The following is a 16,107-nucleotide window of genomic DNA, read 5'->3' on the forward strand; positions in this document are numbered from 1 at the left end:
CATCCATGGTCAGCGGCTTTGATCTGAGTTCCTCGAATAAAAAAAGAATAGAATTGACGGCCAAACCAAAGTTCCTTTATTTATTTGGAGATCGCAAGGATTTGTTATTATTTGGCAACCATAAGGATAACTTATCTTAAGAAATTGTTGTCAAAAAGGAAATGATTAAATATGGAATCTTCTGAGAAAGAAAAGAAGAGAGGCTTGGACACTTCTGCAAACAGTCCCTCGCTTTGGCAAAGTACCTTCAGCAAAGATTCTAGCAGCACTGATGGGGTTCTATCAAAAAAGACGAAGCTAGGTTTGTTGATTGTGTCAGGGCAAACATTTAGTGTCCCGTGTAGAACCACGCTGGATTGAAGTTTGACTTTGGAGAGGCAAACGTAGTAACTTGGTTGTAAAGTGATGTTTGATTGTTGGGTGATGTTAGTAAAAAAAAGTATAAGATTAGACGATTCTTAAAAGTGAAGCGCCTACGTTTTAGCCAGAACATAGTACATAGTACATAGTACATCCAATATTAATATTGGATATTCAATATTGTAACAAGGTACTCACTGTTGTACTGATATTTTTACCAGAACATTCAAGCTCTGAGTCAGATGGTGATCTTAGTCCTAGTTGGGACTCAAACACTCCTTCTTATGCCGCATTCATGGCACCTCGTGATGAACCGCAGCAGTCTACAGAAGATGGAGAAGCAAATGCCTACAGTTCTTTTGCAAAGCGGCAGTTGGTATGTCTGCAACAATGGACAATGCATCACAATTGCACAGCTAGAATTCAGCTAATGTGTTAACTTAAAAAGTACAATAGGATGTTTCTGCTAGCATTTGTTTACCACAATTATCTGTTATGATGTACTTTACGTATGTAAGAAATATTGGAAAGTATTTAAAAAGGTGGACAAAGAGTGTAGATGCTCTGGTACATACAGTAGGTGGAAACCATACAACTTTGCTACAATCAAATTCAAATTCAACTAGTTTCCTCCACAGGCAATTTATTTAAAAGAAAAGAAATAAAATATGGTTAACTGTTCATGCCTAGAGACCAAGCATACTTGTGGTTGTTCTCAAAGAGCCTATAAAACGGACAAATCAATATTATGTCTGTGACTTAACCATGTTGTTTTATGTGTGTTTTTTTAAAGGAAAGCATGGGTTACAAATCTGGAGAAGGACTTGGCAAGTACGGGCAAGGAAGACGGGAAATTCTAGAGGCTTCAAAGCAGAAAGGAAGGCGTGGTCTTGGTTTTAGTGTCAGGGGTTTTGACGACAGCGAAGTGCTTGGATGGACTGAGGACAAGGTATGTTAAGATGCATTTCAAAATAGTGGGAGCCACAAAGGGCTCAATAAAAACAATAACAACAAGCATGACAATTAGGAAACCTTAGCAGGTAGGGTTGATAACCTTATATTTCTGATTCGACACAGAAAACCATGTTGAAATTTCAGAATTTTCATTTCTTGTACATGTTTGTTTTCATTGATTATAATTTATTTGTCCTCAACATCAAAGTAATATATGCAGCAGGTGTCTAGGTGATAGGAAAATGCTTGAGAAGATTTACAAGTTTTTGCATCTTTATGTGCTTTAGGTGCAGATAGTGGAGCCGAGAGAGTTTATTCCATCATGCTCCTTACCTCCCCTGACAATGAATGAGATGAAGACTTGGATTGTGATTGGTGAGGTCAGTATATGATGGACTAAAATAAATCTTAAAATTTAAGTACATGTATTGTGAAAATATTTTGGTGGTAATGGTTATGTACTGTATCAATGACAAGCAAAAGGTGTGAACTGTCATTCTTGGCTCCAACACCTCCCCTTTTCCCATGTAAATCTGGGGCAAGCCAGGTACTACTAGTCAATTAATAACTTTATAGTTTGACATGGAACAAATTAACTAAGTACCTCATCAATCATTAATAAAATCCTTCCAAAACTAGAGTAAAAAAAAAAAAAAAACGAAAAAAGCACAGCCATCAATAGATTTTGAGATGCTTTGCTCTGTGATTTAAGTAGACTTATTATATAGTCTTATTTAAGTTTCTTACTTGTCAAAATCTGTAGCCTTAGTAATGTGCAGAATTGTTCCTAGTTGGCATGTAATAAACTGACTACTAGCCCTTTTTTATAGAAAAATCCCACAATTGAAAGAGAGACACAGTTTTGTGATGAAGAGGTTTTGAAGGACATTCTCTCAAGCAAGGTACAGTAGTATTGTTACTTGACAATATACATAGTATACCCATTTGTGAAAAGGTTTAGCTTATGTCATTCTTCCATTTCATGTAATCCCTATAGAGTGTCTTTGATGCTTTGAGTGGTGATGAATTTCTTCGAGCAAGAACAAGGGCTAATCCATATGAACTTATCAGAGGAGCTATATTCCTTAACAGGTATGTTTGCTGATGCATGAGAGTGACCAAGGGTTTTCTCGACGAATCATAATGGCACAATTTTTTCATATCTTCGCATAGCATGTTTATGGTATAGTAACATTGATATAGCAACATGTATGTTTACGTGATGTGCTTTTACTTTTTAGGGCAGCAATGAAAATGGCAAATATGGATTCAGCTTTTGATTTTATGTTTACAAGTCCAAAGAATGAGAAAGGAGTATGTTAAATATGTATTTCATTTTCTAAGAACTTGTTATGGGAATACCTATATGTCTAGCAGACATTCTTAGCTTATTATTTACTATCTTTATTTGTTAGGAAGATCTTGTAAAACCAAATGAGCTGCTTTATTTTGCTGATCTTTGTGCTGGCCCTGGTGGCTTCTCTGAATATGTTCTTTGGAGAAAAACCTGGCATGCAAAAGGTTTTGGATTTACTCTGAAAGGTGAGTTTTTGGTTAAAAGCGGGTATTCGTACCATGGCACCTGGGGACATAAAAGGGGGATAATGGTTGTGACACGGGCAGAGGCAGGTGGCAGAGGTGAGGGCAGGTGGGTCATTGTGGGGATAATGCTACATTGAGTGGCGTTGGACCATAAGGAGTGTACAGGATAGTAATGCAATTGTTCTTACCATATAGGGCGTATAGGGTGAATGGGAAGATTAAGGAGGAGGTAGTGGGTAGGGAGGCATAGACCGGAAAACAAAAAGGCTGATAAGGGGTAAGGTGTACACGCTGGTGGAGCCAAAACACAACGAAAACAAGGAAGCTCTCATTTTGAGTTTACAGTTTGACATGCATTCCTCGAACATCATTAATGCTTTAGTGTACATCAGGAATAGACAGTAACTTTCTGTTTATGAAGCTCAATTAAAACTGTATTTTTCATCCTTGTTATATTGGCTAACTTTCTTTAAAAAATTGTATGGGTGGACACAGTATTGTTAAGGCCAGTGAGGTTGGAAGAGTATGCGTTGGGAAGGTGAAGATGGAAATGAATAAGTTGTATGCATGTGAAGATGGAAGAGGGTGAGTTGGGCAGGTGAAGATGGAAGAGGATGAGTTGGGCAGAGGAAAATTAAAGAGGATTAGTTGGGCAGGTGAAGATGGAAGGGGATGAGTTGGGCAGGTGAAGATGGGAGAGGATGTGTTGTGCAGGTAAAGATGGGAAAGGATGAGTTGGGCAGGTGAAGATGGAAGACGATGAGTTGAGCAGGTGAAGATGGAAGAGGATGAGTTGGGCAGGTGAAGATGGAAGAGGATGAGTTGGGCAGGTGAAGATGGAAGAGAATGAGTTGGGCAGGTAAAGATGGAAAAGAATGAGTTGGGCAGGTGAAGATGGAAGAGGATGAGTTGGGCAGGTAAATATGGAAGAGGACGAGATGGGCAGGTGAAAATGGAAGGAGAAGAGGTGGGCAGGTGAAGATGGAAGAGGATGAGTTGGGCAGGTAAATAAGGAAGAGGACGAGTTGGGCAGGTAAAGATGGAAGAGGATGAGTTGGGCAGGTGAATATGGAAGAGGATTAGTTTGGCAGGTGAAGATGGAAGAGAATGAGTTGGGCAGGTGAAGATGGAAGAGGATGAGTTGGACAGGTAAATACGGAAGAGGAAGAGTTGGGCAGGTGAAAATGGAAGGAGAAGAGGTGGGCAGGTGAAGATGGAAGAGGAAGAGGATGTCTAGTTTGGTCTAATAGTGAGTTAAGAGGATCATGGTTGAAGGCAGTGGTCAGAAAAGGAAGGGTAAAACTTGTGTTCATCAGATCAAGATGCTCTAATAATTATATATATAATATTACATTTTAGGAGATAACGACTTTAAACTAGAAAACTTTCTCGCTGGATCTCCTGAAACCTTTCAACCACATTATGGTAAGTGCTTGTTTGATGGGCGTCACTGCTAAAAGATTGTATAAAGTACTATGGTTTACTAACCATTGCAATTGCTACCTGCATGCATGTGGATTACAGGAAAGGATGACGATGGAGATATTTTTAAGGAAGACAACTTGGAGGAATTCAAAGCTTTTGTACTCAAAGAGACCGATGGAAAAGGTGTCCACTTTGTCATGGCAGATGGGGTAAGATCATGTTGGAAAATAACATATTTATTTTTTTCGTCAATAGAATTTCTACTTTGATTACCCTATGGTTGCACATGGCGAGGTATCACTTATGAATTTCATTGCTGTTGTAAAGTTCATGAGGGCTCTTTTCGGGAACTTTTGTACCTGTTTTTTTATGCTTGTTATGCAGGTAAATTATTTGACTGATTTGTTGGTTTTCTTCCTGTAAAGAGATGATTTGCCGTTTTCCTATCGCCAATAAAATTTTAGTAAACTTGAAACAGTTGCTGTTGCAAAAACATTGTGGCAGATAATTGTCAAAACACAGGGAGTTTGAATTCAAGCATCTGCGTTCTCTTCACAGCGAAAGTATAACCTGTTTGTATTTCATGTATTTCATATTGACCTTACTTATCTTAGGTACTTAGAAATGTTCATGTAATGCAACACTTAAAATAATAGTTTCTTTCTTTGTAGGGTTTCAGCGTTGAAGGGCAAGAGAATATTCAAGAAATCCTTAGCAAACAGCTATATCTCTGTCAGTTTCTTATGGCAATCTTGATTTTGAGGACAGGTACACTACTATTCTGATTTTGTTGGCAGGTGAAAGTGAATTATTGGTGGCATTTGAAACTTGCACTTACATCATTGTTTTTATCTTTGTTTTTGTTTTTAAGGTGGTCACTTTTTGTGCAAAGTGTTTGATCTCTTTACACCGTTCAGCATTGGTCTTGTTTATCTTATGTATCGAGCATTTGATGAAGTTTGCATTTTCAAGCCAATCACCAGTAGACCAGCTAATTCCGAAAGGTGAGAAATACATTCATGGTGGGTAGGACTTAGAGATAATAAAACTGAAAACTGTGCTATCCCAATTTATCACACTGGGCTAGACCAATAACTTGTTTTTTAAAGCTGTGGTCTCCTTCTATATAAGACTTCATCTTTTTAAGAATGAGGAGCTCCTCTCTTGACCGTCCTAGATGAAATTATTCCTTTTTCCGTGACAACCAAATAAATTGTTTCATAGTCTTAGTTCATTCATGTTATATTTTCTTCTATGGCATAGGTATCTTGTTTGCAAGGGCTTGCGAAGAGGTGTGACAGACATTCAAGATTATATGTTCAATGTTAATGTTCGGATCAACAGACTGAAGGGGACAAGTGAAGATATAATAGAAGTAAGTGTTATCGGTTGCTTAGAGGGGAAGATCATGTGAAAGGTTATTTAAAATATTCAGAATCTTTTGTGATACTTTTGTGTTCCTTTTTTTTTTTAATTCGTCCTGACCTCATAAGTTGCGTGTCGTGTGTTATTTTAACCTCTAGACTTAATTCCTATGGTCAGTGATCCTATTTGTGATATTATCTTTGAAGTATTGACAACATTTCTAACTTCACAAGAGGCAGAATCGTATTTCCACTTGGGAATTTGAAAGAAGGGATGTAGTAAAGTTCAGGAAGGAAAATCTACTTATACTCACCAATCGTGCTAAAGATCATCATTAAACTGTATTGTTCTCTTTACTCAGATTGTCCCGGTGGAAGTCTTAAAAGAGGATCTGGCATTCTTCAAATACATGAGAGAATCAAATAATAGGTATAGGAGCGACTACAGAATACAGGGCCAATGGAACTTCACACCTTGATTTCTATAGAACAATGCAATAAGTACAATGGAAATTCAATGGTATCCCCAAACACAAAGACTTTTTTGATAATTTCAGAAAAAATAAAATATCAAGTAACACAAGCATATTTTCTCATTCCATAGTCTTGGCAGGATCCAAACAAACTCTCTCCGAAAGCTGAAAGCATTTGTGAAAGACACGTGAGTATAGAGATGTCTCACATTTGTCACTAAGTTTATTCGAAACATCCAGTAACTTCAATTGGACTACCAAATAAAAATGTATTGTGCAAAGTCCTGTATGTAGACGCAGTTTTATAGGTCGACATTATTGATAACTTCCCCTTAAATGCATGAATTACAATCCTTTGGAGCGCATCAAATGTGTGCATGCACCCTCTGCTGAATAAAGCAATGTACATTAGAATGAGACCCTACCCTGCCCGCCCAGCGCCAGTGGTGGACTCTGAACAAAAGGGCTAGATCAGCACTGACCTTACCTTTATTTCAAGGGCTTTGATGGGTCATTATGATCAAGCAGATATCAGGAAGCAGTGTCTTGACCTATGGAAGGTTTGTTGGATATATTAGACAGAACGGCATGATACATGATATTTCTTCCACTGTTTGTGCTGGTGTTTTCCCCCTGTGTTTCACAGAATTTCCTGTGCGACCTAATTTTTCTTTACTTAAAATGTCCTTTTCAGTCACACTTATATCACACAATATCTCCATTAAATATTGGAAGACAAACTATTGTGATAAAAACTGGAAATAACCCTCTTATAACAAAGTCTATCTACCAAATTCAATCAAAAGCATCAGGCGATAAAAATGGATGCTTTCACGCTGCGGTGTCATAAATCTTTGTTAGAAACTGCTCACATGAATAAAAGGCAACCAATATAAAAATAGTTTTTTAGTTTTCTTATTTGTGGCTTCAAACAGATCCTTAATTAAGGCCTTTGTGGCTTCTCAAGGCTTTGAAAAGCATTCATTTCAAAATATTGCAGATCCCAGACCAAGTACGCGCTTCGTCCCGCGTTCAGGACATTGATGCCAAGTTCTCACAGCTGTGGAAGGTGAGAAATACCCTGGGTACCAGAGGCTCTGGCTTCCCTTCGACAACTATTTGTCCCTGCGAAGCTCGGAGCCTCTGGTACCCAGGGTAGGTGAGAAAAGCCAGATGGCATCATGGCATTGTTCTACAAACATTGACACCAGCTTTGTTTGTGACTCATTACAACATGAAGTTACAAAGTTTTATTTATGGGTTAGAATGCTTCCTATTGGCCCAGACGTAAAAGTAAAATGCGTAGGTGAAGTGACGCGATTTAACTGCTACTTGGCAGGGGAGTGACGATGAGACATGCTGCTCAAGCCGGCCTACCATCCTCACAACACAAAACCTTCAAAACATCAAATGCATCTATGACTTCAAGTGTATTGTATCCGGAGGAGACAGATACTTTCTGCTCGGAACTGGCGTAAGTCATCATTGTCATTACTTCGTTGTTTTCAAGAATGACGAGTTCACCTTTAACAACCACTTTATGTAAACCCGGCTTGATGACTACATCTTTAGTTGAGTGTGTTGTTGTATAATCAGCCCAAGGGATGAAACTTTTTTACTCCAGATCCTTGAAGAAAACACTTCACAGATTTTGAATGACGGAAGCCAGAATGCGATTAAGCTATTGAATTTGGATTGATAACTTCAGTAAGCATATGACATGTTTTTATGTAAATCCTTCAAAGTATTAGTCAGGATACTTTGGATGAGGCTCTCTGTATATACATCTCTTAGGCCCGATTCATACGACCTGCCGTGCCAAATCTAATTGTTTGGATTGCACACAAGAACAGTTCAACATCTGAATCAATTAAGTTCGGCACGGCACCAAGCTCTGCTGCACCAGTGGTGCTGCATGGCAAAAGTATGACACTGATTCAAACGTCAAGCTTCTGTTGTGCCGAATCAAATTTACCTGTTTTTTTTCATATTGTGCAACAGAAACTCCACATCAATTCAATTTTTACTACTCAATACCTATTGAGCACAAATTATTTAGTGTGACGTCTGAATCAACGTTATACCCAAATGTATTTGTGTCGATACAAATACAATTAGATTCGGCACGGCAGGAGCGTGACATATGAATCAGGCCGATTTTTCTTAACAATGGGTTCACTTTATCTTTTCCACAGCGCACAGCAGTATACCAATGGGATGGTAAACTATCCTATCGATCATCTCGATGGCTGAAGCTGGACAAGTGTAAACTCGAACTACCAAAAGACACTGTTCTCGAGGTGGAGATTGTTCAAGAGCTTTATGGAGAGGTACAAAGTCGACTCGACCGCTTGTCGTTTTCGTGGTATTCTTTTTTTTATTTCCTTACCTTTACTGAGAAAGCTTAATAGAGAGGTCTACTCGACCCCAGTCGTTTTCATGGTCTGGTATAATATTTTTTATGTGCTTACCATATTCTTCAGGGGAGAGGCCAGAGGCGAAGCACAGCTATATATATTCTTGATGCAATGATGCTTGGCGGATTAGATGTCCGCGACAAACACTACAGTGAGAGGTATGTGAACAATAATATTGAAATAGAATATTACTTTATTTTGTAGTTCGAAGACACTAGGGAACATGTACAACATGGATAATGAGCAATGTTGCAGTACCACATAAATACAATTCCATATTATTTCAACTTTCATAATTTCATATTCTTTCAGAATGGCTATTGCCAAGACATTCACAGAGGCTTTGCGCAAGCCTACTAGGCCCGACTTGGTCCCATTAAGGTATTGCTGAAGCATTACTTTTGTGGTTAAAATAAGTAATTGGCCATACAAGCCCCCAAACCAGTCATAGGCTACATAGGTCGCATCACACAAAAAAGGCCATGCTGACAAAATTATGTAGTTGCTTTGATGAACTATGAAATAACTATTTTTTTGGCGATTCATTGAATATGTCTTTAATTATACAGTATATAAAATAATGGTGATTTTAAAAACTGCAAATTGCCTGCCATCTTTGTCAAGAATCTTATGCTAGCAAAAGAATGTGAGTTACTTTTTAGCTATGTTGGCTTGGCCCTTTTTGCGTGATGCAGCCTGAATGAAAATTCATCACACACATTTGTGATTGGCTAAATCGTATACATGAGAGGTGATTGGCTGAATCGTACACATAAGAAGTGATTGGCTAAATCATACACAATAGAGGTGATTGACTAAATCATACGAGAGGTAATTAGCTAAATCATACACGTGAGAGGTGATTGGCTAAATCATACATATGAGAGGTGATTGGCTAAATCATACACATAAGAGGTGATTGCCTAAATTGTACACATGAGAGGTGATTGATTTGGTTATGTGGGAAAATATGCGAGAGAGATACATATTTTCAATTTAAATGCAATAGGATAACCAATGGGTGATATTGCTCTCAGAATACACCACGCCTTCCGCATGAATGAGCTTAGCAGTCAAGTCTTCAGCAGGTAAAGTGTTCCCCTAGGTCAAGGGAGAGTGCTGATTTATATCTCAAGGGAGAGTGGTGATGTATATTCAACCTCTCAATCTAAATATAATAAGGTGATGATATGTTTATTACTAGCCTTTTGCAAGCATAATCACAGGCAGTGGGTCATGTCATTCACATGCTTGACAGATACTAAATTAGTTTTTATTGTTGAAGCTGCTAGATTGTAGGCCATACCTATGAGTCATAGCCCATTTCCAACTGTTTGCCATCAATTTTGTTGTGTTGTGATTTATTTTTCAGTCCACCTAGTTTTTCTATAGCCTGCCTGTAGTCCTTCTAGTTATGCCCTATAATCCTCTAGTTCTAGCTATGCTATATACTCCCATACAATGATTATATTTCGACAGGGTTTTGGGTGGGTCATTGGGGTGTTAAGGATCCCTCAGTGAGGTACAGAATTATTAAGACCATTTTCGTTTTCTTCTACTGTAAGTGTTCAGATGCGACTGGTCAAAGGTAGACGTGAACCTCAGGAATGCATGACTGCTTATCACGAAAGAACTGCTGAGAGTGACCCCAAGAGAGAGTGTTTGTTTGTTCCAAGAGGGATCTATTTTATCAAACATATACAAGGTATGGTCTATGGTCTAGGTTATTCAAAAAAGCACAGACATTTCCTCTTATACATATTTTTATATGCAATGCAGAACCATGGACGCATCATTTCAGCAAATCTAAACAGAGACTGTATTTCTTCAATAAACAGAAGCATGAATCGAGATTTGAATGTCCAAAGGAATCTATTGCTTCATTCAAGTAGGTCTTGCAAGACTTAAGACTTAATTAAATTAGATTTGAAATATAGCTGTATTATTTCGTTGGCATATAGAGGTTTTCTGAAGTTTTATGAAATTATGGAAAACATTTGGACAGACAGAAAAAGATTTAAATGTACTGTATCTGTCCCAATAGTGTCCCCATGTAGAAAATTCTGTAAAGGTACGGTAATACGAGCAGCAAAATCGTACAACTTTTGTGGCAGCATTGCTGCAAAAAAGTTTGTAAGTGACGTTGCACATTATACTACTGGCGCGACAATTTTTGTCGCAGCAAAAGTCGAAAAAGTTTGCTGCAGAAAGTAGAAGATGGTTCTACTTTTTGTAACAAAACTCAGAGATGTAGTCTGTATTACTACATTAACTCAACTTGTCTCACATCAAAAAGATGTAAAGCATACGCAAGCAGTTGCAATAAGGTATGTGATTGGTTAAACAAAAGTCACACATCAGTGTTACGCGGCAAAAATCGGATGGCGGATCAACAGCAAGAACAAGTCTATTTTTGCAGCGACAAAAGTTGTTGCGCTGGTAGAAACAGGTGCAACATCGCCTTCAAACTATTTGTGGAAATGCTGTCACAAAAGCTGTACGATTTTAATTCTCGTATTACCGTACGCTAAGGGGTCCCATGTTTTTATTGCATTGCCGTCCATTTTAGCAATGCGGGCGCTCTTTCTACGGGCTTACTGCAGTTTTTAATATTTTGTGAGCTCTTGCCGACATTTCTTTGCGAGGTGCAGACCAATCAACCAGTATCAAAGGTAATTTGGTAAGTTTGAATAATTGGAAGCCAGAAAGTGGCTAAGCAGTTGAAAATTGTTGTCAAGAGTTTGCAGATTATTGGAAATGGCGGTAAGAATGATAAAAAGATTTCCCCAAAATCAAAGTAAAAAAAGTTGTCTACAACTAATTGTCTAGTTGACTAAATTGCAATATTTTCTAATCAATAATTTTTTTATGTTGATCGGGACATTCATTTAGCACTTAATCAAAATGCACACCAATGCTTGTACTAACAAATTAACATTCTTATCCATTGCTTAATCCATTAAATGCCTTTTTGTCAACTAGTTTGCGATCAGCTGAGCTACTAGGCTTTCACAAACCATTTATTTTACAGATTCCTCCATGCATATGCAGACCACCTTATATTTTCTACAGTTTGTAGTTCTCTAAGTCATAAGATTCTTTGTGATTGTCTGTTTAGGATAATGTACTTTTCTCTGGTTATTGTTTCACTTGCAGGACATCTCTGATGAGTCGCTACATGTGGCAATGGGACAGGAGCAGTGGGCTTGATTCAGACTCGGAGGAAGACCTTCTTGACCGCAAACACTTACAAGAATTTATACGTGCAACGCATCACCACCATGTGAATCCAAGCTAAATACATTATAGATTAAGTTTGTGCAATTGCAGGGTGAAAGCAGTTATCACAACTAATGGCACAGAGCCATTGTCGGAAAATGTTCTCTGGAGGGGGTTGTCTCCTAGTTTTTTTAGGGAGTAAGATTCCTTTTCTACTTTGGGAAGGGGTGTGGGCATGGGGGGCTGCCATGCTGTAGTGATACACACATCTTGCCGACTTTGTTAGTCTGATGTGTACATTATAAGTAGTTAGCACATTTGTAGTTACTTTTGGTCCCACACAGTTGTACATAGTTGATCAAAAGTTCACCATAAGTCAAAACGCTTAGAAACCTGTGTTTGATTGTAAATTTTGTATAGTTGTTGGGGTGCATTTCATTCTGCTCACAGTCATTGAACATGTCTTTAAAACATTCTAAGTTTCCAACTTACAAAGTTAGCTAGTATTTGTGTTGATATTTTTATATAGATAACAACAGAAGTGAAGGACATTTTTAAGACTCAAATTGATATCTTAGATTTCATAAATTATGTTGTTCACCTTACATCCTAGTGAATCATAGGGAACCCAGGGTGTAGGGTTCAAGCAATGCAGAGACAAGAAAAATGAGGGGAATGTGGGGGTGTTGATTCTGCTCAACATCTTCCCTCTACTTACAACCAAAACTCTTCTTTGCAAATACTTGCTATGTTTTCCGTGAATGGTAGCTTACAGAGTCCATTATCACAGTTAATATTAACTGTGACTATCGTAAGTGACAAGCTCAGATACTGCCATTGGTTAACAGATCTTTTATATAAATATATATATACTATTTGTGTCTTGCCCTGGATGCTTTTTATAGCTTCTAATGGTTAATTTAAATGTAATGTGAGTAATTTCAGAATTCCATTGGTAGAGTTATTCAATTGTATTTTAATTTGCCGTACCATTGGTTCTGTAGCATTTATATATTATAAATTCACAATTTACTTATGTACTTTAAAGACTAGCATACAGCTGGAAGCTGATCTTAAAGAAGGTTCCAATATTCTCATCATATATTCTACTTTTTAATTATGTGGAATAGCAGGTGTGTTAGACTGTTCAAGTGGGCTGCTGGCAAAGCATAATATCAAGTATGGAAGATATGTTGAAAGTGAATAAATCATGAGGCATGTTACTTTTCAAAGATTGGCGAAATGTCATTTGTGGTGGACTTTTGAAGATCAGCTGTCATAAGAAACACATATTTGCATAATTAAAAATGTTTATCTCTGATCCCAGTAACACCTTGAATTTTGTTGTTCACATACATCCACCCACAGAATATTTCAAATAGCCTTTTTAGTCCTATCTTTTAGAAAAAAAGCTTCTACCACAACCAATGATCTTTCTCTTATAAATGCTGTTCACCACACACACAAAGCTATCCCTTAGAGTAAAAATTGATTTTTCTGACGATCACTTCCTTCTTTTGTTATGGGAGTACCCCAACCTATCCAATAGATCTTTTAATCTGATAAAAGCCAATAGATTTTGGTACTTCTAAAACTCATTCATTTTCTATAGCAATTTCGTCCTACCATTATAAAACAAAAGCCCAGTGTGTCCATCTCTCTTTTCAGGGGCGGCGGAGTGGTCTCATAAGTGGAAGGGTGGGGGGGGGGGCAAAAGTTGGGGGGAGGGGTGGTTGGTGGTTTCAGGGGGTGGGGTGGGTGGTGGTTCCAAATCCTATTTATAAGAACAGGGATTTTAAACTGTTCAACAAATTTGTTGTCGGTTGCATATATAGCACTTGAAACCCGTTGGTTTAAAAAATGTTCATATATCTAAAGAAACATCCGCTCACTTTCCAGAGTGGGGGGGGGGGGGGGGGCTGGCGCTACCCCTTCTGCCGCCTATATTTGCCTTTATCTTTTTCTGTAATAGATTTATTTAGTAGCCTCTGGAATAGTCCACAATATAGTTCATACGTTTCTTGGCTTCATACAATTCCAGGTTGTCTGCAAACACCCTTGCTGTCTGTGGAAAGACATAAAAATACATTCAATTTTTATATATTATTCTTAATTTTCTGTATTTATTATTTAAATTTTCAATCATCTGCGTCTTACCTGATCAGCAAATGACCATCCAGACACATGCGGGGTTATCACAACATTGTCCATCCCCCAGAGTTCGCTGTCCTGGGACAATGGTTCCTTTTCAAACACATCCAGAATGGCACCAGACAACCAGTGTTCTTTGAGAGCATGAACTAAGCTTTTCTCATCAATAACATCTCCACGTCCAACATTTATAAATACTGGCTTGTTGTTCATACACTTTTTAAGCACATCACCAGAAAGCAGGTATCTTGTGCTAGGTGTGCTAGGGAGAATGTTGCAAATGTAATGGCAGGAACAAAGCAGATCCTCTAGACTGTTGGGTGTTATATACTTATCCACATTGGCTGGGGGAGTATTCCGGGGTGTTCGACCCATGCCCCATGTTATCATGCCAAACGTCTTAGCAACTCTAGCTAACTCCTTGCCAATTTCCCCAATGCCAAGAATTCCAAGATTAAGCCCATGAAGAGATCGGCATGACACATTCTGTAGCCTGGTAAATATCAATAAACTGCATCATTACAGAAAGGGCATGCAAGGAATGGAAGGATAAATTGCCTGATGCTCATCTCCATACAATGACCCAGAGAACAAAACATAAAGAGTAAATATCAACCCTTTTAGTTTTTCAGGGAGTATCAAGATCTACTCCCTATTTCTTACATAACGCACCTTAAAAAAATACAGTCAACATGGTAAAATATAAACATATATATATATTAAAAATACCAATTCATTAATAATTACCAAATTCTTTTTTCTTGATTTCTAGCCATCAATAGAAAGTCTTTTTCTCTTGCTATAACTTGTCCAATGACATACTCAGCCATGTAATGACCCAACACTCCACCAAATCGGGTAATAATGAACTTTGGTGGTGCTGCCAAACTCTTTATTACTGCATCAACACCGGCAAATGTCAACTGCAGCCATTTCAGATTTGGTAAATAATTTGGATAGTCTGAGAGGATGTGGCTGTCACCCAACAACACTTCTGCTTTTTCAAGTTTACTGATAACTAGAAAAGAAAGACAATGTTTATCTTTTGTCTGGAGGTAACGAATGATAACAACAGCTGTAGTAGTGGTGCAGCAACATTCTCCCTGGAACATCGTAGACCAATGTGGGAAAAGGGTCCACTGGCTGGATCTTGGGTAAAGAAGAGTGCTTTTTTGAAGGTTTCCAATCCATTAAAACTCCAAACATAATGTACTCACTGCGATCGATAATTTACCCAAATTGCACCTGCCTTGAGTCATCAAGAACTGTTTTTTTTCTAACAAATAAACAAGGGAGGGGGGGGGACTCTCCAGAAAAGTAGACAGGGGTGATCCTCACATCTTTTAGGGTATAAAATTTGACCAACTGCTATTCCTAAGGGGATGTTTAACATTTTTTCTGATTCTGTTATCTCTTAGGGTATAAAATTCAACCAATTGCTATTCCCAAGGGTGTGTTAAATTTTTTTTTTCGATTCTGCCATCTCTTAGGGTTAAAAAATTACTTTGACCACACCCAATTTGCTATCTCTTAGGGGTAAGAATTTCTGTTGACCACGCCCAAAGTGCCCTCCCTTAGGGTTAAAACCTGTTTTGCCAATTTTTAAAACGATCACCCCCATCTGTTTTTATCGGTGCAATTTAAGGACATAACATGGCACTTCCTTAATAAAGAGCACTTGTTCATGGCCGCCTCTAGAAAATTTGCGGGAGAGGGGAGGGGGGGCATGCCCTGTTCCTGCTGTTAGGATTAGCTAGTTAGGATCAAGTTTCATGTGCGTGCTCTACAACAACCCCCATTCATATAAGTGCCTAGACAGAGAACTGCCAATATAACAGGCGCCTACAACTTGTGTAACTGTTGCAAAGCCTTGGCCCCTTACCCATCACCCCCCTCCTATACCCCTGCCAGAGGCTGAGCTTGGTCGTTACCTTCATTCCTTGCACCGGAGGAATCAACTTGCACGAACTCCACTGTGGGACATGCACGGTTCAACTCTACTAAAATATTCTCAATTTCGGAAAAGACGTGCACAATTCGACCCATTCTGCCAGCTGATGCCATTCCCTTTTTTTGATTCACAAAAGGCGAAGGTTTTGGGCTAATTAAACGAAAGGAAACACAATTCAAATATGTGGCAAAATTAATCAATGAACATCGACCGACAGACCAGCGTACGACTAAAGTCCGATCCTAGCCGAT

At 38.4% G+C, this 16,107-nt stretch overlaps 2 protein-coding genes across 2 annotated transcripts; one reads left to right on the top strand and one right to left on the bottom strand.

Annotated features, from left to right (window-relative positions):
* Nucleotides 1–10: 10 nt before the first annotated feature.
* Nucleotides 11–13,084, top strand: LOC116619287 (cap-specific mRNA (nucleoside-2'-O-)-methyltransferase 1). The gene is made up of 25 exons (XM_048723548.1): nt 11–301; nt 582–736; nt 1,154–1,309; nt 1,602–1,694; nt 2,145–2,216; nt 2,312–2,406; nt 2,556–2,628; nt 2,730–2,856; nt 4,216–4,281; nt 4,381–4,490; nt 4,953–5,049; nt 5,153–5,285; nt 5,545–5,656; nt 6,008–6,075; nt 6,250–6,306; nt 6,618–6,678; nt 7,119–7,187; nt 7,458–7,592; nt 8,314–8,448; nt 8,602–8,693; nt 8,848–8,916; nt 9,573–9,623; nt 10,101–10,240; nt 10,315–10,423; nt 11,692–13,084. Exons 1-25 carry the CDS (start codon nt 172–174, stop codon nt 11,831–11,833), a joined length of 2,547 nt encoding a protein of 848 aa, XP_048579505.1. The 5' UTR covers nt 11–171; the 3' UTR covers nt 11,834–13,084.
* LOC5514331 (uncharacterized protein in proB 3'region) lies at nt 12,711–16,106 on the bottom strand. The gene is made up of 4 exons (XM_048723550.1): nt 15,837–16,106; nt 14,653–14,923; nt 13,912–14,398; nt 12,711–13,819 (listed from the first exon to the last, which is right to left on the bottom strand). Exons 1-4 carry the CDS (start codon nt 15,967–15,969, stop codon nt 13,733–13,735), a joined length of 978 nt encoding a protein of 325 aa, XP_048579507.1. The 5' UTR covers nt 15,970–16,106; the 3' UTR covers nt 12,711–13,732.
* Nucleotide 16,107: the final 1 nt, after the last annotated feature.

The sequence above is a fragment of the Nematostella vectensis genome, chromosome 2 (assembly GCF_932526225.1).
Source record: "Nematostella vectensis chromosome 2, jaNemVect1.1, whole genome shotgun sequence".
NCBI classification, from domain to species: Eukaryota; Metazoa; Cnidaria; class Anthozoa; order Actiniaria; family Edwardsiidae; genus Nematostella; species Nematostella vectensis.